At 38.1% G+C, this 19,443-nt stretch overlaps 1 protein-coding gene across 23 annotated transcripts in view; it reads left to right on the forward strand.

Moving 5' to 3' along the window:
• sox6 (SRY-box transcription factor 6) overlaps window positions 1-19,443 on the forward strand; it is a 636,702-nt gene that overhangs the window by 120,918 nt on the left and 496,341 nt on the right. For 6 of the 23 annotated variants that reach the window (XM_087996505.1, XM_087996511.1, XM_087996507.1 and 3 more), the window contains one exon: window positions 8,644-8,738. The exons of the other annotated variants lie outside the window; for them this stretch is intronic. In XM_087996505.1, the coding sequence (XP_087852631.1) occupies window positions 8,707-8,738 (32 nt within the window). In that variant the 5' untranslated portion in view covers window positions 8,644-8,706. Of the gene's footprint in view, window positions 1-8,643; window positions 8,739-19,443 lie in introns of those variants that run through there. 23 annotated transcript variants of the gene reach the window in all.

Consider the following 19,443-nt stretch of genomic DNA (forward strand, 5'->3'; position numbering starts at 1 on the left):
ATATTTCCCTCCCCTCCCCTATCAGTGTTCTGAAAAGACCACTCCCTCCGTGACTCCCTCGTCAGGTCCACACCCGCTCACCAACTCAGCCTCCACTCCCGGCACCTTCCCTGCAACCGCAAGAAATGCAAAACTTGCGCCCACAGCTCCCCCCTTACTTCCCTCCAAGGCCCCAAGGGATCCTTCCATATCCGCCACAAATTCACTTGCACCTCCACACACATCATTTACTGCATCCGCTGCACCCGATGTGGCCTCCTCTATATTGGGGAGACAGGCCGCCTACTTGCGGAACGTTTCAGAGAACACCTCTGGGACACCCGGACCAACCAACCCAACCACCCCGTGGCTCAACACTTCAACTCCCCCTCCCACTCCACCAAGGACATGCAGGTCCTTGGACTCCTCCATCGCCAGACCATAGCAACATGACGGCTGGAGGAAGAGCGCCTCATCTTCCGCCTAGGAACCCTCCAACTACAAGGGATGGAACTCAGCTTTCTCCAGTTTCCTCATTTCCCCTCCCCCCACCTTGTCTCAGTCCCAACCCTTGAACTCAACACCACCTTCCTAACCTGCAATCTTCTTCCTGACCTCTCCGCCCCCACCCCCACTCCGGCCTATCACCCTCACCTTAACCTCCTTCCACCTATCGCATTTCCAACGCCCCTCCCCCAAGTCCCTCCTCCCTACCTTTTATCTTAGCCCGCTGGACACACTTTCCTCATTCCTGAAGAAGGGCTCATGCCCGAAACGTTGATTCTCCTGCTCCTTGGATGCTGCCTGACCTGTTGCGCTTTTCCAGCAACACATTTTCAGCTTTGATCAAAGAGTAGCCTCAGCTCCACTTTTCTACTTGCTCCAGACACCCCACTTGAATTCCTCATTCTGAAGGAATCTAACACAATCTTGCAAACATTCAATGACTCTTGATAAAAGCAAATTACTGCGGATGCTGGAATCTGAAACCAAAAGAGAAAATGCTGGAAAATCTCAGCAGGTCTGGCAGCATCTGTAAGGAGAGAAAAGAGCTGACGTTTCGAGTCTAACTGACCCTTTGTCAAAGCCCAAATGCTGCCACTATGCTACTTTGACAAAGGGTCAGTTAGACTCGAAACGTCAGCTCTTTTCTCTCCTTACAGATGCTGCCAGACCGGCTGAGATTTTCCAGCATTTTCTCTTTTGGTTTCAGATTCCAGCATCCGCAGTAATTTGCTTTTGGATTGAATGACTCTCCCCCAATTTCTCTACCAGGCAGGAAATTCTACAGAATAAAGGCTCTCAGAGAGAAAAAAACAACTTTCTCCTAATTTCATTTTTAATTGGCAAACTGCTTATTTTCGAACTGTGCCTCTTTGTTATAGTCTCTCCCAAAAGACCCTATTAGCATTCTCTCTGTCAGGTGTCCTCAAAGTTGAGTGATAGAAGGGTGTTCAAGTACATTTGTAAACAGCAAAATACCACAATGGTGGAAATCTGAAACAAAACGGCAAATTCTAGAAATAATGAGCAGGCCAAGCAGCTTCTATTGAGAGAAAAATAAGTCAATGGGCTTCATATAACACCAAGACCTTAACACACCCCTTGTTGAAGCCCAACCAATTTATAAAGTTGAGGCCTGCCTCCACATGTCTGGCCACTGTGAACTAATTTAATAGTCAACCAGCCAATAATTGGATCAAGGCAATATTCTTCCTCTTTCTGAGAATAAGTCCTCCCTCCAATAGCTACTGGTCAATGAGATGCTTGCTAGCTCTCTTGTCTATCAAGAACAATAGCCACTGCTGAAACTTTGGCAGTCTACATCAATGAGGTGGAGTTGAACTATATGGTAAAGGTATTTTGATTCAATCCCTCCCCTCCCCTTTCATGTAAGTACTGCCCCTACCGGAATGTGCATATTACTGGTTCCCTGGCCACATGGGTGTTTTTCCTGGTGGTGGAAATATTGAATAAAATTATTTGCACAATGGTTTCTTCATTGAGTCTCTGCACTTACACACAATGGGTGCTGGGATAAATAGACACTACTGTGTAGCCACAGTTAGCTCACAGTCAGGAAAAAGATAAAGGTAGTTTTCTTATGGAAAAGGCTGGCTGGCCTTGGAAGGCCGGTTTCGGGGTTGAGAGGAGGGATGATGTCATACATGGGAGTGCTCGAATAGGTATAGAGTACATGAAGAGGAGGGGAGATCCCTAAGCCCACAAATGCTGCCACCATGCTGCTTGGTTTTATACCTGCCTGTCGGACTACTCCTGGCAGGCCTTTTTTCAGAATCAAGCACATTGCTTAGAATTTCAGCACTTCTCTCTCCACCAGTGATGCTAGACTGCTTAAATATTTTCAGGTTATTGTGCTTTTACTTCAGTTTTCCAAAATCTGCAGTACTACAGTTTTCTTTCTTTTATGAGATGCGGGAACCAGCACTTGTTGCACATCCCTTATTGTCCTTGACCTGAGTGGCCAACTAGGCCATTTTGGAGGGCAGTTAAGAGTTAACATTGCTGTAGGCCATACCAGGTAAGGATGGCAGACTGCCTTCCCTAAAAGACATTAGTGATCCAGATGAGTTTTAATGACGATCAATTATAGTTTCATGGTCACCATTGCTGAGCCAAGCTTTCAATTTCAGCTTTATTAATTGAAATTAAATTTCACCAGCTGTTGCCATGATGGAACTTAACACAGTCAGTACTCTGTCTGCTAATAGTTGAAAGGACATTCTGATGATCTGGTCCACCCAACATCAGGATATACTTGGCATCACATACATGCTGCCACTCTGACACAACGTTACCCATTTGTGAGGTAGGCAGAAAACTTAGTCACAGAACATACAACACTGGTTGGATCGCTCCAACCAGTCCATGCTGAACATAATCGCAAACTAAACTAGTCCCACGTGCCTGCTCATGGCCCATATCTATCCCAAATCTTTCCAATTCGTGTCCTTATCCAAGTAGTTTTTAAACATTGTAACTGTGTCTGCATCCACCACTTCCTCAGGAAGTTCATTCCTTACGTGAAACATCCTCTGTGTAAAAGATTTGCCCCTCAAGTCTTTAAAATCTCTTGCCTCTCATCTTAAAAATATACTCCCTCGTCTTGAAATCTCCCATCCTGGAGAAAAGACACCCACCAATAACCTTCGCTATACCCGTCATGATTTTATAAACCTCTGTGAGGTCACTTCTTTTGGCTTGACAACAGAAACCTGGTCATGGCAAAAGCGGTTGTATTGCTACTGTTTAGGAACACAGTAAAACAGCTGTTCACCTGTTGTTCACATTTTTGTGACACTTCCCCGCTGCAGGATAGTTGGATTGTGCATTTTCGGGACTGAAGGTTGATCACTCCAATGAAAACCTTCAGCTGCACGCTTCTTTGTTCAGCAATACCAAACTATATTTTAGCAACAATGGTTTTGGAACAGTGATTGAATAAACACTGGATTGCTTTGATTCTCTTTACATCTTTTGTGTGAACAACACCAGTATCAATAATTCATTGCAATTCACTCTTGGAGCACTTCATATATGTGACTAAATACAATGCAAAGAGCTCTTTTAGTGTGGTACAAATAATGGGGAGTTCTCTGCTAAAGTTTGAGCTTGGCCAGTTATAGCCCACCATAAAAAGCCAGACACACCCCAAACAGTAGCGGGACCTGAACTCCACCCCTACTCACCAAATACATGCATAACCTTTGAAACAAAATAGATAACATAAACCCTATTGAACTAGAAAGTCTCCTCCAATTAGTGATAGATTCCAGAAGAGTACATGGTCAGTATCAATGTGGACAGTGGATTAGTTGCTGAAGCAGTACTAATGTCCATGTGATGCATTGTCTAGTACAGTATTTTGTGATATTTGCACAGCTCTTCAGTGCTACACTGAAATATATGTTGTTAAATTATTTCTTACACTAGAATTTGTAGGTTCAAATTAAAGCAGCAAATTATTTTCTGTCACAAAGTAGTAAATTCAAGGTGATCTACAAACCAAATGGTACTAATGAAAGGGAGAATGGATGTGTCCCATGGATCTTAAAATTAATTCTATCCTGATGATATGTTGTTCTCCATCTGCTGAGGCAAGAGACACACAACTTTGACGAAGTGTTTGACTCACCTGGTCCCACTGCAAACTCTTACTAAGTTTTCTTTTCCCTAATTCTGGAACATCGTGTTCTTTGCTGTAATTTTTTTGCCAACTGCAGCTAAACTCAGCTTCAATTCCTTTATCATCAAGACTATCTTCCTTGCCTGATTCGACAGCCTGTGTTGTGGCCTGCACAAAATCTGAATTTCCCATCACCTTATCTTCTTTAGGTTCTGAGGAAGGGTTGCTCTATACAAAATGTTAACTCTGATTTCTCTTTCTCTCCACAGATGCTGACAGTTAGATTTAACTTTTCCAGCAATTTCTGTTTTCGTCTATGATTTATAGCATCCTCTGTTCTTTCGGTTTCTCTTAAGATTTCATTGACTCACCCAATCCCAATGATTCAAAGTACTTGTTCTTTCTTTCACATTCCACATTGTACTTGTTTCCATTAAAGCTTAGTGAACTCCTCTTTATATGGAAACTTTATTGTTCCAACACCTAGCTTTCCTTTGTCTCCCTCTGGTCCACCAATTCTTTAGCCAGTATATTCATCCTGTCCTCTGGATGACCCTATCTTGTTCTCTCTGTCATTATATCTTTAGAAGCCCCCACAAAACATTCTTGGGATGAAATAGACCTATTCCAGCAACATGAAACAGACGAGTAACCCAATCTTCTTTTCACTGAAATTTACAGCATGACAGTTCAATCTCATTTTGGAGAATCATCCTATAGTTTTACTGTCACTTCTACTTTATATGAAATTGAAGATCTTGACAATATTTTTCAAGTCATTGAAAAATAAAAAAAACAAGTAAAATGCATAGCAGGTTGCCAACTCAACTGGACCCTTTACATGCTGTTGATGTAGACTGACTTCATCCCTTCTGTTTAACTGTGTCATTGACCCCCCATACTAACTTTACACTTTCCTTTCTCCTTCCTATTTGATATTTGTTATTTTTTTCTTATTATTGCAAAGCAGTTCCAGACATTTTCACCACAACAGAAATACAACTTCTTGTTGTATTGGGATAAGCCATTAGTTTGTTGTTCTTGCCTATTTCAGCAAGGCTACTTAAGAGAGTTGATGATATTCATACAAAAGCTGTACTCTGTCATTGTGATTAAAACAAGGATCATAATTGGATGGATCTACATTACTCGGATTGTAAGGATAGCATGTCATAGAGTTACATAGATCACAAAGGTCTACATTATTTAATTTCCCTTTGCCTTTCTCTTGAAGGGACTGGTTTGTATGGTTGGCAATCACACAGGTACTGCGATTATTCATTAGTGCTGAGCTTAGCCGGAGCTGAGAAATCACAGAAAAGCCTGACCATATTCTAACCAAATATTCATTCATGCTTATTTTCTAATAGTTTGATGGACAGTACGTAGGAGCAGGAATTTTCCCCCTCTTTTGTTTAAAGCTAATTGTAACTATTATTCCTAACACCCCAGCTGAAACTGATAAATTCAATTCATGGAGCTTATTCTATATGGCTAAGTGACAGCCTAACTGTGGAGTTGACAACTGAATGCAAGTGGCATCCTATTTGAATATGATTTTCCTTCAAAAATACTTGGACAAAGTCTTTTAGATTCTGTTGCAGAAGCTGTCAGTTTAACACTTTGTCAGGACATTTTTAACCTTAAGCACGACCTTCAATGAAGTGGCATTCTTTTCCCTGTTATTAGTGGGAGGGAATGGTCAACAATAAATGGAATTCTATCAGATCAGTCTAAGATCTCTGCAGTTTTCCTCATAAGGATAACACATTATGTGCTGTGCTGGATACTGTATACTTCAGGTAAAAACAAGTAAATACAAGTAAGTAAAGAGTAAGTTTGGTTTAAATTCATCTTCACTGGAAAATGTCATAAAACATTTCTTCATCAAAAAGAAGACATTTTCTTTTTAATATGGCATAAAAATCCTATCCTAGTTGTGCATAATCAATGAGAAATGTGATGAAAACAGGCTTTGTGTCACTGTATGGCTCTGATAATTTCAATATGTGATTTACTTTATAGAGTCAATTTTAAATACTTTTTTTTTCCAGGGCAGTGGCACTGATTCAGTTTTTCATTAAAATCAGACCTTTTATTGTTTGTTTAAAAGACATGAAAGGGCTACATAATAATGTCATATGTCACATAGAGGCAGTTTCTACATAGCACACACTTAAGCAACTAGTTCTACAGTTTTCATCAATTTAGTGCATCTATTAACCTTTGTGACATTCAGCTGAAAAGGCTATGTTTATCAGATAACTTTCCAGCACAATGGGCAAACCAAATATTCTTTGGAAATGTTTGCTGAATTGGGAGTTTGCAGGACTCCCAGAGTACGTCTTTTATGGTTTTATAGGAGGGATCCTAGGTTTAGGTTTTTGAGAATGCTTTAGCGGAGATGAACAAATTCTACAAATAGCAAAATGCATCAGTGCTCAGGTTGGCAAGAGAGACAAACAAAAAGCAGAAATCTGCAAATGCTTGAAATCTGACACAAAAACTTAGAAAATGCTGGAAACATACCAGGAGGCTAGCCAGATTCTGTGGAGAGAATAAATATGTTAATATTTCAGGTCTAAACTTATGTCAGTATTGAAGGAATTTATTGGCCTTTCTCTCATATTGCACACATGGACAAATACACACATGCAAGTGCATATACATACACATACATGCATACACATATATTCATGCACATATATCATGGATTAACATTTCTCTGATTTCTCCACTCAGTAGTTTAATGCAAGTGTTAATTGGTAACTAACTTTTTCCACAGTAGAAGTGTGCAATTAAGCAACTCCTTGACAATGCTGAGTCTACACACTTTGGGGTGAAATTCATCTCAGTGTCTTTGAGTATGAAAGAGAAAAAATATAGGCGAAGGTGGGTACTGCAGATGCTGGAGATTAGAATTAAAGATTAGAGTGGTGCTGGAAAAGCACAGCAGGTCAGGCAGCATTCGAGGAGCAGGAAAATCGATGTTTTGGGCAAAAGCCCTTCTTCAGAAAAAATATAGCCAATGCTTCCCTCTGCTACTTCCAATTTAGTGATTCCTCCAAGAAAGTTTACGTAGGTAAACTGGTTTGATCTTACTTTGTTGCTCCTCACAGTGGCTTTCACTGCAAAGTCATGTGAAAACTGAACACCTACAGAAGGTCCTGAGAACCATTTCCCACACATTTCTGTGATTTCAGAAAGGGAAGGAAGGAAAATGGTGACAATCCCAGCTAAATAATACAGATGATAATAGTGTATGATGAATCATAAAAATTATTATTATGGCTGCAAATTCAAGGTGAATTTATTTATGAGCCTTGATAGAAAATCTGTGAACACTAACATCTGTCATTAGAATATGAATAAATCAGATTGGCATGTACTGTTTTAATATGAACCCTAGGTAAAATGACAGTAAGACAGGAAGACTGATAAGTTAGATGTTAACACACCAACACCCATCTATATGGCAAAGTTTTAGCATGTAACACATTCCATGCCATTTTATGAAGGGATCAGAATAAAAAATAATATTGATCATGGGAAGAGAGATGTTAACAACATCAACATCCATCAATATGGCAAAGTTTCAGCATGTAACACATTCCATGCTATTTATAGAGGGATGAGAATAAAAAATAACATTAATCATGGGAAGAAAATAAGAATTTATAAGCTTTCTTTATTATCAGGGCTGCCATCTCAGCAGGTGAAGGCTGGTTTTGCCAGACAATGTCGGCACAATACAGATGTTAATCTGTGATCCTGTCACAAACAAAGCAGGAGCAGAAGCAGGGGAAGTGGGAGCAGTGCTAAGAAACCTGAGGCTAGTGAGATGACCAAAAATATGTTCAGAAATTTTAAGTATGGATAGAAGAATGGAGAGCTGGAGGGATTTAGAGAGTGGGGTTCAGAGAGTAAGGCCAACACTCTGTTACCAAAGGTATTGCTAATCGAGGATGGTACACAAGTTCAAGTAGGGGATCAAAATGCTTGTGGAGTGGTGAGGATGGTGCTGGGTTAATGAAAGAGAAGGTGGGGCATACAACAGCTGTAGATTATGGAAATTAAGTAGGCGGTGGCTTTAAAGGGATGTATGAAAAAAGAAATAGAGATTTCAAGCACAGTGGTTCTGATTTTAAGACCCCATACCTGATGAGAATAGATAATAAAGGTCATAGAAATTATTTTGCCATTCTGACCATGCATTCCAAGTTAAAATTGGCACTGAGTTTTGAAGATGAAGATAATGCAGATTATTGAGGATTAAATGATGGCTCACTGGAACTAAGTGCAGTCCAGGAGGCTGGGCTTTGGAAAAGTTGGAACTCATCATTTACCTTATTGTTATTGTGAATCCTGGCTGTATGCAACTTGGTTGCTACATTTCACAACAGTGATTTATATTTCATAAGGAATCCAATGGCTGTGAAGTACTTTGGGACAGCCTGAGGACTTAATAGACTCTATACTCAATGCAGGTTTTTTCTTTCTCTTTCTTTCTTATGGAGGGTGGAGAAGTGGAGGTCAGCAAGGAGGACGTTGGCGAAATCGTGTCTAGAGGTGACCAAAGCATGGCTAAGCTTCCCAACAGCAATGGCCTGAGGTAGGGGCAGAGAAGTATAAGCAGATTGAATGAAGGAAAGATGATGTAAGAAATGGTGCTTAGACGATAAGGTTTCTTTTTCAAAACGTGCCAATGTATCTAAATAACGGGAGGCTAGTATGATGAAGCTCTGAGATCCTGCATTGAAGGAGGTGATAACATGATGAACATTTATTTAAATAGTAAGACTCTAGGTAAGAGAACGATAGAGGACTTGGATCTTACAATTTAACAAAGTTCAGAACAGTATTGATCATAAGAAAAGGTTTTGAATGGAGGGATAAACTGGAGAGTAGAGGTGAAAGGAATGAAGTGAAAAGATGGTAAATGTGCTCTGGAATCACTCTTGAAATATAAGAACCTGGACGGCTACACAAGATGTGAGTGTAGAATTCATGCTTTGGACTAAGGTGTCTTGATACCAAGATAATATTTATTGAAGAGCATTAAAATTTGTTGCATAACTGCCAATATTTTATCAGGATACCTTGAACATACAGTCTTCTAGATTAGAACCAAAAGGAAAAAGCTTCTTGGGAAACCTAGTTACACCGTTATTAGAGACAATGATGCTTTAAGAGAACCTATAGATTTGCAATTGTATTCAAATAGGAAAATTGTTCAGTGCTAAGTAGAATTACATATCCTTTAGTTATTTTGTAGTATGGAATTTGAGTATTGTTGAAAAAAACATTTTGTCAAAGGTTTTCATCGTGCACTCATGAGAATTTTCAAGAAATCAAGGCAAATGTAAAATAACATTGATATTGTAAGATGGAGAATATTGATTTGTTAAGAAGTGAACTGTGATTGGAGGCACTGCCATGGTGAATGTACCACTGGGATGATGACTGCTAATTAACTACCAAGTTTATTTAAATTTAAAACCAGGCAGGTTGATTCTGGCTGAGAAATGGACCAAAGAGTGTCTGTCAGTTATTTTGTTAAGTTGAACCAGGTTCAGTGTATTGTGCATATTCTTTCTGTATGCAAAGAACAGGCCCCTGTGTCATATATATGTAGCTTTCAGGATGTGCAATTACACCTCACTTTGAGCTGAACTGGTGTTTCTAAATTGGTTGTTAGTTATAATTCTTCATGCACCCAGGATTATTTAACAAATGTTGCCCAATTTGGAATCACATCTAATATTGGACACAACAATTTTGCAACATGTGTAGTATTCACCACTAACAGGATGTTGTTTACAAGCCAAAATAGATGTTCTGCCAATCAAATAAATAAGTCATGTAGTATATGAATTGCAGTGTCAGTTTGATGCTAGATGTGTAGGATGTCCCAAAGAGTGGGGTAATTATGTCAAATGGCATATACCTTTAGATGTTTGTAATAAGCACTAACTGGAGCAGAACCTCTCATGCTTGCAAACATCAAGATACAAGTTTGCTGAACTTTGATATGATTTCACAAATCTATCTCAACCAGAAAAAGCACCTAAATTACATTTTTGCAGTTACTCTGAGCTATATGCTAGCCATCTAATCTAATTGACCCCATCCACCCAGTACAGAGAGGCACAAAGCAAGTTCAGGAAATAAGTAAGGCGGAAGTTTGTTCTTTCACATTTTAGACATGTACTATAATGTTAATGAGGCCTTTTTCAGTCTAGATTAGAGAATGAACACAGCAACACCTGCCTCTCATAGGGGGGAGGAGGCGAGGGAGAGGGGGAGGGAGAGGGGAAGTATCATTGACTGTGAGTTACAAAATGTCCCTGGATGCAGTAACCTCTCTTCTTTGTTCATTATCTCTGTGCTAAACTTACTACGAAGTGAGTGGTTTAATTTGATGAGAAATTGGAATCATATTGACTTTCTTCATAGAAGAAAATTGTTTACATTTTCAAACCCTTTGCGTACTATGTAGCTGGTCTTGGTATTTTTTCCATGACATAGAATGAAGGTAGTAACAGTTCCATTCTGTGTATAATTTTCCACTTCCTGACAGCTACAGAGAAGGCCTGCTATGAACAGTGTAAAAACATGCAGTTTCAAAAGAATGACATAGGTTGGCTCATTCAGTAAGATTTCCTGTTCCCGTAGTTATTGTAGTAACATATCTGATGTTTCCTTACTACCCATCTCAGCAGTATTATTAAGATGAGGAACTTGCTGTGAACCCACCTCCAATAGTTTGTCACCTGTAGTAAGGAGCTCTTCTCAACCAATAGATTTTGATTTTAAATCATTTAGATTTTCAAAAGACCAAGGAAGCCTTTGTTCCCAAAAGCCTTCTTACCAGTTATCCTCTCATGTTCAACTTTGCATTTTACAGAGAATCTCTCTCTTTTTCTCAATCTATAACCTTCCTAGTTTACACTTGGACATTTTTCTCCCAACTTTCCTTCTCTCTCCAACCTAGCACCTAGCTCTCCAACCCAATTTGAAATGGCACAAAGTTTACCTTCCATTCAACTTAATACTTTTTTTTCCCACATCTCATTCAAGATGACACTGCCACCCTTTCTCTATCCTCTCATCTTTCCTTCCTCCTTCAATTTCCCTGTCCCATCCCTTTCCTATCATTTTCACATTCCCTTTCACCATCCTTCCTCCCTCCCTTTAATCATTATCACTTTTCAATCGCTTTTACTTCCCCTCTTCCATTTCTCATTAACATTGCTTCAACCAAAGTCCCTCTGCTACTTTAAGCTGATTTAATTGTTACATAATACTTTACAACCTTATGGGTAGAACTAGCTTAGCAAGAAATAGGCTTAATCTATGCCAATGATTGAGTACATAAATGGCCATTAAGACTGGATTAAAAAAAAACACTGGGCACTCACATCACATCTTGGGCAGCTTTGCTTATGCATTTGCTGTTGGTGAGTGCATTTTTAATGTTGAATTGAACTGTACAGACCAGAAAGACTTGAGGTTCAATGCACAATTTATGTTGGATTAACTGATATCAACTAGTTAGGTATAATATTAACCTGCATGATTGTGAAATAAGGAAAGAAAAAAATAAATGAGAGGTCATGTTCTTGATCATCATTGATTCATAGTGGAAAATGTAAAGCTTTGGTCATTAGCCGAACATTCAACATTTTCATGGCTGAATGTGCCAATGGCAGTCAATGACTTGGCTAACATAAGGTGAACGATCAGGAGCTTTGAGACTCCCTCCTTGCCCTATCGGCATGCTTAACAGAATTGGGAAGAAACAAAAAAAATTACTAAGAATGTTCATTATGTGCGATAATACTGGACGAATACCAAAACTCAAGCTGATGTGATTCAAATTCCAAACTGCATTTCTGAAATACAATTGACAGTTTGTCTCTGGTACAAACACAGGCTTGTTTGCAGTTTCTTTGTTAGCTCTGTTCAGCGACATCTTACCTGATGGTTATCTCCTTCCAAAAACAGTAACCTCTGGTGCAGAGCTGCTTGCTATGTGGTAAAGCTGGATTTTTAAATTCTCAATATGCACCAGAGAAAATGCCAGTAATATTGGTCTATGGCAGGCGCAACAACCTAATTTGACATTTAAATGCTTATTAAACCACTAAGCTCCTATGTCAACTTTGGCCTACATGGTAAATCAAGGCTGGATCTCTCAGCTGGAAAGTGTAAGTGATTCACTGAACCTGGGGATGACTTTTAAGGTCTCCAAGACATAAATTAGAACAAGTAAGCAGACTTAACCCTTTGGAGGCAAATTTTCTTTCTTACTCTCAACATAAACAGGGACAATGATTTTATGATCTTATTCTATCAACTATGAGTGAAAATAGTATGGCTACATACTGTGAATGAACAAAACTGTTATTTTTAATTGTGTAAACACATACATCAAGTTACACCAAGCAATAAAAAATTCTTAATTATTGCCATAATCCAAAATTAGGCCCAGACCAAAAAGATAACATCACAATTCCGATGTGAACTGAAATTTAGGTTAACATGATTCGAGATGAGTGCTGAATCCATCAGACTGGATCATATTTTTTCAATTAGGCTCCAATTCAAATAATTTTCAGCATGCGAAATCCGGGTGGGGAAGGGAGGTATAGAAATAAGGGGTAATGTAATAATATTGCTTGGAAAAACAAATATAATCCCAATATGCAACATCTAATTGTTTGAATATCAGATGTCATCGACTTAGAATCTGACCTTCACAGCCCACACATAACTTTGCCACTTATTACGTATGAGCTCTAGGCACTAGTGAAGTACAGTGGGGATTAAAAAAAAGGAAGATAAATATCATCTGTATTTTTGAAATCACGTGAAATATGACTTTCCTTTCAATTACTAAAAAGGAAATTCACTGAACCAACATAACACATATGTTGGTTCTGATATGTAGGAGCACCATAGGTTTTTATGAATATATTGAATCTGCATTATCTTGCATGATATAAATTGGAGCTTTATTCTCACTTGTGTAATACCTAATAGTGGTATTATTCCTTATTAAATATCTAGTGGCTGTGTTAATACATGGAATAAAAAATGCGAAGTGGTATCATGTATAAACTGTACAATGATAGCACTATATGCAATTGCTTTGTTATTCCACATAAGATACATTACATTTGCAACATCTTTTCTGGAATGCAGTTGCCATATTATTTTATATGCAATGTATTGTGGTCATGCCATGTTTTGTTGAATATATATTGTCAACATTATTTTCTGTTGAATATATGGCCACTGTATCCTATCCAATAGTTATTAGAATCTCTTCTGATCTTATATTTATCCACAAGGTTGTTGTTGAATCCAGTAATTCTATTTATAACATTAAAACGATAATTGTTATTGTATGACCACGACAGAAAACAATGGCAGAGTACAAATATAATTCAAAAAATAATAATTTAAGTGCAGAAATCTTCCTACAGGGTTGATTTTAAAAAAGTATTTATGTGATTATATAAACAGGATATTGTAAAAGGCAGCATAAATGAATTAAAATATCATACTCTATAGCAATCTGGTTCTGCAGGAAATTTTGAATGTATACATATATTTTGAATCATGGAAATTGTGGTAGAAAGAATGCATTTGACACATCACATCTGTATCCATCCCATTTCTCTAACTAGAGCTGTCTCCATTGATCTGCATGAGTAGATACGCCTATAGGATTTACTATCCCTATAGTAATGATTTACCAACCTATTGTTACGTGCTTGGGCTCAGACTGTGGGAAGATTAATTAAGGTATTAAAGATGCCCTTGTTAGGGCAAATAAAGAGAAACTATTTCCTCTAATGGAGTAATTTAGAGCAAGGTGGCATAATCTTACAATTAGAATAAAATCATTCTATTGTGAAATCAAGAAGCAATCATTCACACAAGTGTAATCGGGCTTTGAATCCCTCTTCAACAATCCTTCAACATTTCCAAAAAATAGTGAGCTGGAATTCAATTAAAGTTTTCAAGACCGAGATTGATATATATTTTTGTGATAAATATGAAAAGGAATAAAGAACATATGTCAAGTGCCAAATTACAAGCAGCCATAATGTTATAGAATGACAGATCAAATTTGAGGGGCTTAATGAATGACTCACTTGTGCTATATTCAAGGCCAGAACACCATGTGTCCCTATTAAAGTTACTGCTTCCAGTTTTTTTGTTTTCCACTTCTGTTGTTTTTCATATTTGAATATAAAAACACAATCATACTTCTCTGTATATTTTACTCTCCTTTGCTCCTTAATCTCTCTTCACTATCTCTCTTCTCTTGATCTGCACTGAGGTACATAATTGAATTTGCTATCTTACATTGGTTTGCTCCCTTCGAGTACTTGTTCGCAACACTTCCCTACATGACCTAAGATAATTCCAAGATTCTTGTCCCTTGGGTTTATTCATTTCAATGAAAACGCACAAATGCTAGCATTTGGTATTGCCTCACTTCAGTTCATTGGGAGTCCATCCTTTTATAAAACCACCTCCTGTTTCAAAGTATGCAACCTCCCTCATCTTTAAAATGCTCCTAATTACACCTACCAACATTCATTCAACATAGTGAACTTTTTCTTTGTATGACTTAGCAAGGATACTGGTAGCATTTTTGAGACTTCGAGCATTGAGTTTTAGCTAATCTTTTAATCCCTCATGCCTCATATTCCTTGGTAAAGATCCCTCTGCTGTTCTTTCAACAATGTTAGCTCCCTTATGAATCTGATCACTGGATACTCAATCTTTTCCCCCTAATATTTCGGATATGCTTCAGCCTGTTAACCGTTTTAGCATTTGCATTATTATCCTTGTTGATGTCTTTCACAAACCTTTCTGAAAATCCTCTCTGCTGCTGTATTGCTTGCGAATCTGCTTCATGCTAATGAAACAGTAGATTTGACCTAATATCATTACCTACTATATAATATAATGTGGCACTCATATAAGACCATTACTTCAAAAAGTTAGCAAATTACAAATTGGCTTTCTTGCAGTTTCACTTTTTAATTGATAACTACTGATGGCTTTTACTCACAAACTTTCAGAGTTAGTAGCATATATTATTTGAAAGCTGTCAAACCATGTTAAACATGACTGCACAATCAAAAGCCCAGGCGGCCCTGATTCAACATGTATCCATGTCTAGAATGCATGTTTATAAAGTTCCAGGGATCATCCAATTCCCACTTCACTTATATCAGCAAGACTTAACTCACTCATTAATCTAAATTCTTTTGCAACTTTAATCTACATGTTTAATTAATCATAAAATGAGGCAGTAAGTAATTTCAGCAATGTGTGGCTTGTTATCAGATGCATTTAATCACTCCACTGTGAGCTCATTTGGAAACACCTGAAGATGTCTAGAGTGGTTTGAATAAGCATAAATTATTTTTTGTCAGTGTACTTCAGTCCACTATCAAAGGAAGTGTCAACTAGGATCATACTTAATTCCACAAAGAATACAGAATGTCAGTAAACAATAAATGGAATGTCATATGTCTTCTTTTGTTTCTTTTAAATTACCTTTTATTTCAGAAAGTTGTAGGTTCAATTCACTATGGACTTGAGCTCATAATCCAGATTGTCACTTCAGTGTATCACTGAGAAAGTGCTGTATTGTTGAAGATGTTGATTTTTAGATGTGACCTGAAACTGATGCCTTTATCTGAGATGTTAAATTAAGGTTCTTTCTGACACTATATAAATACAAATTGTTTGTTTAAATTGTACATGTTGTTGGGTTATTCCTTTGCTCCTCCAATTCTCCCTCTTTTTTTACCTAAAAGGCAGTGATTACAGGGTCAGGGAGGCTGATGTCATTTGATACTTCACTTAATTCACTGTTCTTCAACAAACCTTGAAAGAAACCCAGCACAGCAAAGCCCCATCCTATTCTTACCACTATATGCACAGTCCAGCAATGCTCACTGGATTCAAACCAAAGGTTTTGCATGGATGCTACATGGACAATTTTCATTTGTCTGTCCTAGTCTCCTTGAGCTCTGAGTTTTAGTTATTCTGTTGAGCAAAGACTGGGCATAGTCAAGCACGGGTCACCACTGCAGTCTCCATCACCTAGCAGTGGAAGAACTTTGAGAACCACTTATGTATACTTAAAGAAACTCATGGTTTTGGCGATGGCTTGGTGTGTGAACATGACAAAATTTTTTTTTACAGAGAAAGATACTAGTTTCTGCTCTAATCAAACAGAGGTTTCTGTATTATGGGTCAGGAGCAGACTGTTGCTCAACAGAATTTTTGCTGCCAATAGTCAAATTGGTTAATGTTGCTGGGCAGCTTCCTCTGGCTGCATTCCTACTTGCCGCATTAGCTAAACTGACTCTTGTCGGTTTAAGTATTAATACATACAGATGTCTGTGGAAATGGGAGGGGTCTGAGTTGTGGCTCAGAAATTAGAGTTTACCTAATTTTCTTTTCTTGAAAATTAGCCACAATTTGCCCTGTCTGTCCAGTGACTTGATAATTGCTGTGTAACTAACCTAGTACAGTGATAATTCCTTCCTTTTAAAAGAATGAATTAAGTAATAATGTATGCTTCCATGTTAATGAAATTGTTATTATTCCTTATGTTCTTACAAACTGACATTTGATTTTTAAAAATATTTCCTGTTAATAATTGGGGCGAATAAATGATGATGCCTCACAATTGAATGTTCTAATTATTTTTTAATTAAGTCTTTGGGTTTGGAAGAGTTACCAATTGATTAGTTTCTGGTTGATTTGGGACATAAATCAAGTGTAATTCATATAGCTGCTTAACTTAGATGCTATCTTCCAGTATCTGTACCACACACCCCCATTAATTTCTTCTCTACTTATCCTAAAAGCAGTCTCTCCTACTTGATAGGTTTCCATGGGCTACTGCATGCTCTGACTATTTTGCTCAAATGGTCAATCTCTACTTCTGGAGCTAGATAGTGAACAGCAATTATTTGCTTAATCATAGAGAATGGGGCTTCAAACTAAGTTGGATCCTGAGGTCCACTCATGTATCCATCGAAAGTGATAAAGGTGGGAACCCTTGGTGATGAATTTGCTCTTATGATAACAACTTGGGCTATGATCAGGGAACAATGGGTTAACAGCATGAGTCTAAGAGATCATGATGTAATGATGGTGAAGGCAGAAAGAGTCTGGAGATTTCACAAATGAGACAATCTGAGCTCATGTGGAACTGTAACTGTGTACAGGAAATAGAACATCTGTAAGTAAAAGGTTTTTGTTGATGTGAACACAGTCAAGGCTTTTGAAAACCAATCATGCTTCCTATTGCCCCCAACCAGAAGACAAAGCATTAAACAAGTTAGACCAAGGAAACTTCTAGTCTATATGGTTGAGTGCCTTATTTAGTTGCTTGGGAACCTTTATTTATCTGTAGTTGGGATATTTAAGCAGGGGATTCAGAACGCCACATTCATACAAAAATTATTATGTTCCTTTCAATGTATTGCCTATGCATTAATTGTTGCTTAAGTTGGACTTATATGGTTTTATAATTGGGTTATATGGGTGATAATTGAGTTTTCACCACAGTGAGTAATCTGCTAACAGGTGACTAACATTATACTAGTCTGTAACCTGAAAGATAATAAGAGGTGATTCTGCTAGTTTGGGAAGCAAGAGACTGTAGGGTGGCTTCATTTATTTTTGTCCCTATATACTGAGGTGACACATTGCCATTGTTACATGTTCTAAATTATCAAACAGCTGTTGAATTTAATTTGCTTTCCAATTAACCCTGTTGTGTGTATCACTACAACATTTTGAAAGTCCAATGTAACAAGCAGCAGTGTAACCAGGATGACAGCTGATAAGCTTTACCTCACTGCTATGTGACAACATTCACTCTCACGTTGAGCTGTACCTCTCAGCTGTCCAAAGAATGCTCCAGAGTCCAATTACTAGTAAAGGAATGCTAATTGTCCAAACTGGTAACTATGGAATTAAAACATAAGTGTCAGAATTCTTTCCGTGCAGGAAAAAAAATCAGCGTAAAAGAAAAGAATAAAATTATGAGGAGAAATGCTGTTGCCCTGGTTTTTTTTTGGAACTTGCTTAAGTCTTGATATTTTGCCAATTCATTACCATTAGGTCATCACAGGACATGTAGGGGCTGACCTCCAACACTGCATTGACTTCTCCCTGCAATTCAACTTTGAGAATTAGGCACAAGAGCCTAATAACAGAATACTCATAGTGATCTCCAGAAAGATGATGAGCAAGTGTACTACTCAGAGCAAGCCTGATTTTCACATGGCCCATACGTATTGGTTTGAAGGTGATGTTTATAGAAGCAAAGCAGCACAGATTGTATCTTTTCTCAGGAACAGCCCTTTGACAGGATTTCACAGGGTAGTGTCATTGCCTGTTTTCTAGCAGAATTTCTGCCACTCTTTTCTGCCATTAACACAGTTTAAAGGGCCACTGCCATCAGCAAATTCTAACTTGCAATCCAAAAAAAACTGTTATAATCTGTACTATTTAGCTTATAAAGCAATAAAACATTATTGAGAAAGAACAGGATTTGTCACATTATGATATACTTTCAGGTCCCATGTTAGCAATCAAAAGTGATGTGCTTTGCCTGATGGGTCCTATGTTGCTATGTCTCAATTCCAGGATTGATGACTTGATGTCTCAGTGCAGAAAAAAACAGGTTGAAACAAATGTAAATTGTGCAAATGAATAAATATTGGAGCATAGCTGGAGCCTCACTCAATAATGCTATTTACAGCCCACAGTGGTATATAGATCAATATGACCAATCTGTCTCTGGTTCAAACAATAGCCTATGCTAAGGTAGCTTATTTCAGCCGATGGGGCGATCTTCTAATTACCCCTGAATCAGGGAAGAGGGCAGAACATTTTGGAAGCATTATGTTATAATTTGAGAGATTGGCCTTCTGTTAGACAAGGGCTCCAAATTGAGATGTTAATCCACTATTTCTATTTTCAGCTGATGAAAAGGGAGTATTTTCATCATTTAGAGGTTTTATTTTAACTCTTGCAGAGAAAACAAAACCAGCCAGAGAAATCATTTGCTCATTGCTGCTCAGCCATGCCTGTGCGTTCAGTACACATGCATGGACATTGAGTATGGACAGTATTAAGCCAGATATGCTGTCTTTTTTGGTGGAACAACATGCCACTGTTTACTTGAAAATCACAAGATGCAAATGACCATTAGATGAGGCATTGGCAGGTGAGTGAACACCTGTGAATTGCTCAGCAGG

The sequence above is a fragment of the Chiloscyllium plagiosum genome, unplaced genomic scaffold, assembly GCF_037043375.1.
Source record: "Chiloscyllium plagiosum isolate Xiang-an unplaced genomic scaffold, Cpla_swu_hap1 HiC_scaffold_18, whole genome shotgun sequence".
NCBI lineage: Eukaryota > Metazoa > Chordata > Chondrichthyes > Orectolobiformes > Hemiscylliidae > Chiloscyllium > Chiloscyllium plagiosum.